Here is a 9,713-nt window from a genome sequence, read left to right as displayed (position 1 = left end):
TGCCAGGAGCACAGAGGAAACCAAGCCTCCTTCCATGCAGTTTTGGGTTTCTGCCTGGACTGCCTCATGTCCAAGACGGTGGAAGTGCTAGCTGAGTCCTTCCCCAGTTGTGGCTCTCAGCGTAATTTTCCCTGGTGAAAGTTCTGGTGACCAGTATTTGTGGTGTGAAGGTTGAAGCCCTTCTTTCACTGGGGGAAATGCTAGTGCCCATGCATTTTGAAACTGACATTCCCTGTAGAAAATTTAAACAGTAGTCAAGGGGTTCAAAAGCTGGAATAACAGTGTACACCTGGTTTGGAAATACACTTAGCTGAATGCTACCACCCAGGAAGACTTGGAAACAGCCAAGATGTTTCGCAAAACTGAGAGCTGCACTTTTTCAGATTCCACAATCTTCTCCAGCAGCCAGACCTGGCAGTGCTGTTTTTTTTTAGTTTTGGTGGTTTTGTGTTGGTTTTTTTTTCACCCTCCTGCAGATTAAATTCTAATTTAACCCTAAGATCTGCTAGTTTAATTAATATTCCTTGCTCTCTTGTATGTTACAGGCATAGAGGACTGGAGCACAAGCAAGCAAACGTCACAGCAAGGACTGCATAAGATGTCAGGAGGTTTGGTAAGCATAGTTAAAACCAGAGACCTCCCTAGAGCACCACAGTGATAACAAGCAAAGGCATTTTTATGTTTCTGAAAGCAAAGAAAGCCAAACAAAGAGTTATGAAGCCCTCTGTTCTCAAAGAGGTCATCAAACACATCTCTGGGTATCCACACAAGGCTAGCTTGTATGAAGCCCATTAAAAGTGACTAAAAATGCACATAACTGTCACTAGAGCAAAAATGATTCATGTTTCTCTTGTTTGAATACATTACATACTACACTGCTGAAATGTACAGAGACTTTTCCCATGACTTCTGCAGAGGACCCGGTTCTGTTTGCTCAAGTCATATCCAGCACCAATGCCCTGCACACGCAGCCCCATCTATGAGGGCTCAAAGACTTGGGACAGTACCAAAGTTTAGATAGGGAAGAAATAAGCGTTTGAATTCACCAGTGTATTTACTTTTTAACATAAATAAGGAGCACTAGCATTCGTTATTTAGAACCAGAATTGTCCTGTAAGCACTTGTTATAAACTGTATCCCAAAGCTGTAAGGAAGCATCTTTAAATTCTGCACAGAGAAGAGGCTTAAGCACAGCAGCCTTCCTGTAGGTGTTGTAAGAATGATAAAAGCACAGATCAAGTAGGATTTTAATAGAATTTTAAGAGGCTTTGGGCCAGAAGTTTAATTTTACAATTTAACAATCCAAACTTGTGTTTCTGAGTCTGTCAGGTTCAACCCACCATCAGCTCTCAGACGGGACCTGTGTCTGAGCAGAGACATGAACAGCTGAGCAAGACTTCCTTTGTTCAGACCACAAAACACACAAGTAACACAAGTTCTCTCAAAGTCAATACAACTTCTAGCACCCCCAAGGATAATTTCGTGCTTAAACACTTGTTGAAACACGACATTGGCTACTGGGTGCTTCATATCCACTCTGCCTTCCACAGGAGCGCACATTTGTAATGCAACTCTGCCAAACTTACTAAATTATAATCAGAAAAGGAAAAGATGGGAAACCGCAGCACTGCCCTTCACTTCTTGCTGCTCACAAAGGTAATATGCATTTTTAATGTGTGAATTTAAAAAAGTGACTTGCCAACACATTGGTTCCATTGGTAATGCTGGAGATATCCTTGTGGGCAGCTACACCTGTATCCTCCAATTATATTTTGGCAGCCATGCTGACACCGGTGGTTTCCATCACATTCATCAACATCTGAAAAGGTGAGATACACTCTGAGTTTTGGGAGAGAATCTCGAATTATGCTGTATTTGAAAAGTATGTTACAAATAATCATATATATTATTCATATACCACATAGAGAGAGGTATATTTCAGGATCTTCCAAAACCTGACCAGTGCTGGGAGACCACTTTGGGTCTTTCAGGTTTGGATTTCTGGCTCCACAGCAATTCACTTAGGGCTGAAAACTACTGAAAGCTCAAATTCAGCCGCAATTTTCAGAGTTTTTGCATTCTGCTATAGAGCAGACAGCAGAAAGCCATTTGTATACGGGACCCCCAAGGCTTTCCTAAGGCTCCCAGCTCCACAGCAGACAGTCCCTCGCTTTTACCCAAGCATCCAGCCCAGGAATCCCAGGATATCACTTTTCAAAGCAAACTAAACTCTATCCCAGGAGAAGGCTCTAGAGGCTCTGTGACCCAGAGGAATAAAGTCTGTAGCCCTTCAACTCTCTCTTTAGCAGGTCGCTTTGGAGATGCAAGACTTCCTGTCCTTGGCGAGTCCCTCAGAAATCCATGCAGGATTCAACAGAAGTTCCCAGAACTTACAATGCTTAAACTAAAACATTCCAGGCTAAATTGAAGTCTCCTCAGAAAATATCTGTCCTTGCTGCTAAATTTCCACCCCCCCACTCCCCTTTAACCTTCACATGCTTACTCCATAGGTTTTGGTGCTTACTTTGTAGGTCTCTCCTTGGATGACATTATGGCTGGGAGAAGATGAGGGAAAGCAAGAGAAGGCCAAGTTAAGTGCGCTGTGTGTTGTACTCACCTTCACAGCTAAGTCCAGTTTGATCAAGTGAGAAGCCACGCTGACACTCACAAACAAAACTTCCTGGTGTATTCTGGCAAATGCCCTTCGCCCCACATAAGTTGATTTCAGTAGCACACTCATTATTATCTGAAGGAAACCAAAGCCTGAGGGTTACATTTTATTCCTTGCTGTGAAGGTGACCATTTAGCAATGCTAACAATGAACGCTTTGTGACAACAGGTACAGAAACATCAATAACGTAGCTGTCTTACCACCCTCTCAATTTTTTACATTGCACTACAGAAGGAGAGCTTACATTGCCTTCTTTTGCATTTGGCAATGCTGCCAACAGCTATGGGAAGGGAAACACTCCTTTTCTTCGCCAAGAATACAGAATTTGATGTTCTAGTCTTCAAACATCCCCAAATTCACACTGGTACCACAGGATCATCAGACTGCCACAAGCAGGATCCAACTTGCAGAGCAGAAAGCGTGTTTTGCAGGAGGTAGTTTTGTTTAACATTACCACAGACATAATGGGTATGTGTTTAAAGGACAACTGCAGAAATGTGTATTTCATGCTTTCTGTTTCAAGAAGCCTGGACATAATCTCTAATGTAGGTCTGGCAATGAACTACAGGAACAGAACTACAACTCTTTTTTTTGCTCAATGGGTAAGAAAGGATAGGGCAAGAATTACAAACCGGTGTTTTTACTCTCTGATTCTTCCAAGAGCAAAATTCAAAGACACAAATTATGAACACAAGGGAAGGTAGGAGGAAGGGCCTCTTTGCATATTCTGCAAAGAGGTTCTGAGACGGGGGTCAGAACCTGGCCTATGTTTCCGTTTGGTTTCTCAGGAAGCAGATTTCACCTCCTTGCTACTTTGCTTCTGGAATAAGAGTCAGTAATAAATCCCAAATCTGCATCTACATTCCCATGTCACTTACCAATGCAGGCTGTATGGTGCTGAGTGAATCCAGGAGGACATTTACAAGTGAACCCCCCAATAGTGTTGACACAAAGGAACTGGCAGTTGTGCTGCTTTGTTGCACATTCATCAAGATCTAAAAAACCCAAGAAAACATCTTTCACTTATGTTCCCTGTGGAGGATCTGACAGTTCAGCTGGACTGAGAGAGGAGCGATTGCAAATTAATAATGTATCAAATCAAGCCTTTTGAATCTACATCTCGCTTGCCACGCTGGCTTCCAGTTCCTCTCACGCGAAGCCCCACATGTAATGAATGGCACTTTGGAGCTAACGCTGGATTACAGACACTGCTCTCATCTGTCGGAAAGATGCTGTTATATAATATATGTCTGCTCTCACTGCAGTCAATAAATAGGAAGTCACCATCTTTGTGACAAGCAGTGGCAGACTGCAAAACAGTATCGCATTGAAGCATGCTATTACTCCGAAAGAAAAATCTAAGTGCTAATGACAAAGTACACCATCATTTCCCATGCCAAGTTTAGAATTGCTGCTCTAACTTGTGTGGTTTCAGTCAGATCTTTGCTACATAAATGAAATTATTATGAACATTTCAAAATCTCTCCTGCATTTATGTCCCTTATTCAGCATGCTGCAGAGGCAGTACGTTAAACCTCCGTTGATGCTGGACAATGCACTGCAAACCATGCTCATCTTTGCATCCATTAAGATAGATATATCACTGAAAAATACAGCTTAAACCAAGATGCTTACCAAAATAAGGCTAATCATATGTTCTATTGGTTATGAACTCTTTTAAGATCAGCTGCCATTAGCCTGCAAAAATTCCTGTGGATCTACTGTTCATCCAGATTATCAAAGAACTAACTGAAATACCAGCTCCACCCTGTGCAGGCCACTTCCACTGTTTTTAGTAGAAATATTCGCACGAATCAAGGAGACAGATTTACATAATTATGTCCTTGAATTGGTATTTGCCTGTGAAACACATAGTTGCTGTCGTGAAGTCTTTTCTTGATTTTTACCTTTGCAGCTTCTCCCATCTTCTTGCAGGATGTACCCTTTTGGACATGAACACTGGAAGCTCCCCTCTGTGTTTTTGCAGATGAAATTGCAAGGTTTTGGGGACTCATTACATTCATTCAGATCTAGAAGAAGCAAAACCAGATACCTCAGTACTGATAACCAAGATCTGTGATAATGTTTTTCAAAATGCTCAGGAGATATCAGAAGGAAATCAAAATCCCCAAAGCATTCTAACGAACAACATTTTCTCTTCTCATTTTCCAAAATCTTTGTATTTCCTTCTTCAAGTCATCTCTTAGTAATAAACTTGATATACATACACCACAATGAATAACCTACCTATGCAAAGAGTGCCAGTTATATCTGTAGTATAGCCAAGGTTGCAATGACAACGATAAGATCCCCTCTCATTGATGCATTCCCCATTACGGCAGACATCATGAATAACCTTGCACTCATCAATATCTGCAATTAAATGAGGGTTAGTTCACAACAGAACAAGAACTGATTTTATACAGCTTCAACAGACTCTTGTGACCTGACATGAAACAAACTCGTGCCCTACATAAAAAAATTACATAAAATAATGGAATATTGCACAGAAATATTACGAGGAAAAATATGATATGGAGCATTAATCTAACTTTCAAATGCAATGAACAAGCCTCAAGTGGAAGCAAACAATGGGAGCTGATCATGTATTAGCCTCCACAAATCAAACATCACTTGGCTTTCATGTACACAAATAGCTCTTAATCTGCCACTACAACACACTCAAATGTGAGAGTGCAATTCCCATTCGAATGCATGTCAGTCAACCAGCATGCAAAGTAAGTATCTGCCAAGTTGGGATGGATGCCTTTGGCTACACACCCTCCTCCCAAAGGACTGTATTCTCTCAACATGAAAACTCTCAGAAAATTTTTACTGATACCCAAAATATTTAGGACCTCACAGCGTTCAAATATGCAAAAAGAAAGTGTTTATGATTTATCACTGAATTTGACATTGTGTAAAAGGGCCTTTAACAGAAAAGTCAGTACCTGCTCCATTAGACATGTATCCTCGGCCATGAGGGCAAAGCTTCTTGAAGGCCACAGTGCCTGGGAAGGGGCAGACCTCGCAGTTTTGCCCCCAGCCTCGGCCACCATCACAGCAGCATTCAGACTTGGTGACAGAGTTCCTGTTGCTTGATCCGATTTGACACATACTTTGTAAGACTTCAGTGAAGCAGTAGCCTTCCCTGTTGTCTGGAAGACAAATTATGCATCACAGAGAATCCTAATGGTGACGACCTCCAGAGGGTCATGAGATATTAGGAATTTAGTCAGAAATATAAAAGAAAGGGCATACTTCACCCTGGGACTGCAGAACTGAGAGTGAAAGACTACCAGCAGTAAGAAAGAGCACGATGTCTAAGGGAAACAAAGACGACAGGAAATTTAGCAGAAGGTGGAAGACAAGTTACATGATGCTTATAAGAATACACGTTTCTGTTTGAAACGAGAGAAGAAGGACCGGCTGAAAATTAGGACCAAAGAAAAGGCAGAGTAATTCCCGGCTGACTGAAACCACCAAACAGTCAGCTTTCACAGCAAGTCAACCCAACCGGGCTGACTCAAGCAGGCATACTGTTAGCATGAGAAGAATGAACTTGCAGGAGGGCACCTACTTACAAAGTCCAGAAGACATGTAAATTCAAGAGCACGTTTACTCACGATACATTTCTAAGTTTAAGTTCAACCACAGTTTCTGCTATCAAAGTGTTCATTATCAAATATGAAGTTCATTAGGGTGTTAACGTGCAGCTTACCAAGGCATTCATTCTGGGCGTCACTGACAGTGAATCCCTCGTTGCATTCACATCTGTAACTTCCCACTGTGTTTACACAGCGGCCATTCTCACAGATCCCAGGTTTGGTCTGACATTCATTCTCATCTGCATTTTTGAAGACATATGACAAAAATCAAGGCCATTAAGTGGATTAATGCAGGTTAGAGAAGTGTGTATGGAGTTCTTAAGCTGTGCAATCTGCCTGGTTAAACTTGCATTTATTTATTTTTTTTTAATACAAAGTCTCTTTTATTAAATTTTCAGAGGAAAGATGACCATCTAGCTCACAATATTATATATTTTGTTACTATGTTTTCTCTGCAATATATTCCTCACTGGTTTTCAAAATTTTTCATAGTTAAGGCTGCACTTCTGAATGCCATCCAAAGTTTTAAAACAATTCAGAGTTACTCTCATTCACGCTTACAAAGACAAACAAGCTACAGCAATGGGCCCAGTTCTCTGCTTTCTTCACTCAGAGTATTTCAGCAGCACACCTGAACAGCGAAGCAAAGCGTGTAGGGCACTGATAGATCCATTACATAGGCAGTTTTGGACCTTTTCCTCCGAGTTCCTTAATATCGTTAAATCCAAAATTTTCAGCTCTGTTGAGGAACTGTGTTTCGAGAGCTTCAACACTTCAGTGTCACTTACCTATACAGCCTTCCCCATCTGGTCTGCGCTGATAACCTGGTCCACAGATACACATATAGGTGCCAATTAGGTTTTTGCACTCCATCTGTTTTGAGTCACAGTCATGAACTCCTTCTTCACACTCATTCTGATCTAAAACACAAGGTTTAGACTTCATTATATAGAGAGACAATCCTGGAAATTCACAGTAGTAAATTGTGACTTTGGAAATTCAATCATAATCAACCCCCACACAAACTTTTATTGTGTTAAACTAACCATAAGAGATACTAGCCTAGAGCAAATTGATTTCTCCCAAATGCCCATTTTCAGGGCAAGACAAAACTGTATCATCTGATATGACCTCACTTTATGCAGATGTTTAAGTTTACAGGCAGGACAGGGCTAATACAATCAACTGTATAATGCAAACCATAGAATTTCATCCCAAATTCTTTCTGACTCAGCTACTTCCTGGGATTAAAACTCTGGCCCAATACCACAGTGAGTCAGAGCCTTACCCCTGCAGGAACTTGAAATCATTATCTCATAACCGTGAGAGTCTGGTAGGAGCTTTACCTCTGCACATTCTCCGGTCCTCTCGTAGAACATACCCCGTGGGGCACTTGCATTCATAGGATCCAAAAGTGTTCACGCAGCGGAACGCGCAGAGCAAAGGGTTCTGAATGCACTCGTTGACATCTGGATTTGGAGCAACAAAGACCACGGGGGAAGTGAAACGTGCTTTTGTAAAACTCAGCAGACTTGAAAGCACAGATTTTAGGTACGGGCAATACCACAGATCCCAGTTTACTTAGGGCTAAATTTTAATAGCTGGGGACCCATGGCTCTACTCATCATGGAGTTCTGTATAGGGGCAGGCACCAGACATGCCAGGATGTTTGCACAGCTACCTGAAGTTTCAATATCTGCAACGGCAAGCAGCCAATGGAAATAATTCCAGATCCATGCTGCCAAAATACCGTCTGAGTTAAAACCGTATCTTTTCCACATCTAGGCTCAGTTTTTATAACTGGTTATTTTTAAATTCTAGATGCACTAATTCAGCATCTTTGAACACTGAATTCCATAAAACAACAATCTTACTAGAAACCTTATTTTGAAGTGCATTTACATACTCTCTGGGCTATTTGAGTAATTACTGCTATATAATGACGTTCATGCACTCCGCTGACTCTTCCTTTGCAATGTGAGCTTTCACCCAAATTCCACAGGGAAGCGAATGAAGCTCTAACTGTATATAAAACCAATGCAAGCTGATGCAAAAATAGAAGCATTCTTTTGTATAGACTTGCAAACAAATAGATTGTGGCAGATCATTTAAGAACAGTTGTGTCAGGTCAGAAGAGAGTGCCAGAATGTCCTAGGACATTCTCCTCTCTCTGGTTATAACAGAAGAGGAGTATTAAAAAAAAACCCAACCAACATCGTGTATGCAGAGATCTTTCCCCTGATACAGCCTCTCAGTTTAAGGACTTTCACAGCCAAAACCCACAACCAAACTAGGAAGCTTAATTTCCACTGATGGATTCCCACATAAATTTGTACAATCTCTTTCTGGGTAAATTCATACTTGTGGCCTCACTAATATTCTGCAGCAATGAGTTCCACAACTTAAGTAAGTACTATGCATATAGAAATGTTTGCTTTGGTTTGTCTAACATGTTCCCTCTATTTTTGGTACCTTTCCCACTTCTGGCTTTATAAATTTAGATCACGTATCTCTTCAAACACATTTTCCACACTGAAAAATCCTAGTTTAATTAATTTTCTGCATGTCCCTTCTATAACTCTGATCTTCCTTACTCCTCCCTTCTTTGTGCATTTTCAAATTTTTATTTTTAAAATGAGTGACCAAAGCATGAAAAATATTCATCACACAGGTACCATGGCAATTGTCTAGTACTGTATTTATATTTTCTGTTTTGTTCCCTGTTTCTTCCCCAGTAAACGCAAGTAGCCCATCCACAGTAACTCCCTTCACTCAAGGGTCATCTAAGAGGTAAGCAAAAACCATATAGACCATAAGCAGCATTTCTGTGGACTCTTCTGGAGATACTGTACTCCAACATGCTCCTCTCCAGGCAGTACCTTAGCAGATACCACCTGTAAGTCTGTTCACACAACCTCCAGTTAGAAAAAAGCACCACAGAAGGAGGAACTTATTTTTCTGTTTCAGATAAAGATGCATTGTTCCAAATGTCCATATTTTTCTTTTTAAGCTGCTTTACTCTCCTCAGTCATTTCTGAAATCAGGAAACTGTTTCAGCACACAACTACAATGACAGTCCTTCACACATGGGAGTCTCTCACCTTCACAGGTCATCATCGGTCCAGGCTCAAATCCCTCAACGCAGGTGCATTCAAATCCTCCCACCACATTCCTGCAAGTTCCATTTCCACAAGGGTTTCCGACAGCACATTCATCAGTATCTGCAAGCAGTTAAATCAAGGCAAGAATAGATGGTTGTACTCAACCAAAAAGGTATAAAATCTATGTTGTTGAGGTACAACCCAAAAATTACAAAATCCAAGAACTTACTTAAGTTATTGAACTAGAATCACAGAGTCCTAGCATTATTTGGGATCGCTAGAAGTTACCCGGGCCAGTTACTCAGCCAGAGCAGGAACACCTTGGAGCAGATT

The 9,713-nt window shown here is 41.1% G+C and overlaps 1 protein-coding gene across 1 annotated transcript in view; it reads right to left on the bottom strand.

The window, feature by feature from the left end:
* The window catches only part of FBN1 (fibrillin 1), a 140,959-nt gene that overhangs the window by 7,120 nt on the left and 124,126 nt on the right, over positions 1 to 9,713 (bottom strand). The window contains exons 52-61 of the mRNA XM_009886140.1: positions 9,381 to 9,500; positions 7,626 to 7,748; positions 7,068 to 7,199; positions 6,393 to 6,518; positions 5,623 to 5,829; positions 4,919 to 5,044; positions 4,579 to 4,701; positions 3,550 to 3,666; positions 2,618 to 2,746; positions 1,700 to 1,819 (exon numbers count right to left, since the gene is read on the bottom strand). Of these exons, the coding sequence (XP_009884442.1) occupies positions 1,700 to 1,819; positions 2,618 to 2,746; positions 3,550 to 3,666; positions 4,579 to 4,701; positions 4,919 to 5,044; positions 5,623 to 5,829; positions 6,393 to 6,518; positions 7,068 to 7,199; positions 7,626 to 7,748; positions 9,381 to 9,500 (1,323 nt within the window). The remainder of the gene's footprint in view (positions 1 to 1,699; positions 1,820 to 2,617; positions 2,747 to 3,549; positions 3,667 to 4,578; positions 4,702 to 4,918; positions 5,045 to 5,622; positions 5,830 to 6,392; positions 6,519 to 7,067; positions 7,200 to 7,625; positions 7,749 to 9,380; positions 9,501 to 9,713) is intronic.

The sequence above is a fragment of the Charadrius vociferus genome, unplaced genomic scaffold, assembly GCF_000708025.1.
Source record: "Charadrius vociferus isolate BGI_N301 unplaced genomic scaffold, ASM70802v2 scaffold365, whole genome shotgun sequence".
Classification (NCBI taxonomy): Eukaryota; Metazoa; Chordata; class Aves; order Charadriiformes; family Charadriidae; genus Charadrius; species Charadrius vociferus.
The sequence above is the reverse complement of the archived record's forward strand: the minus strand, read 5'-3'. Positions and strand labels throughout refer to the sequence as shown.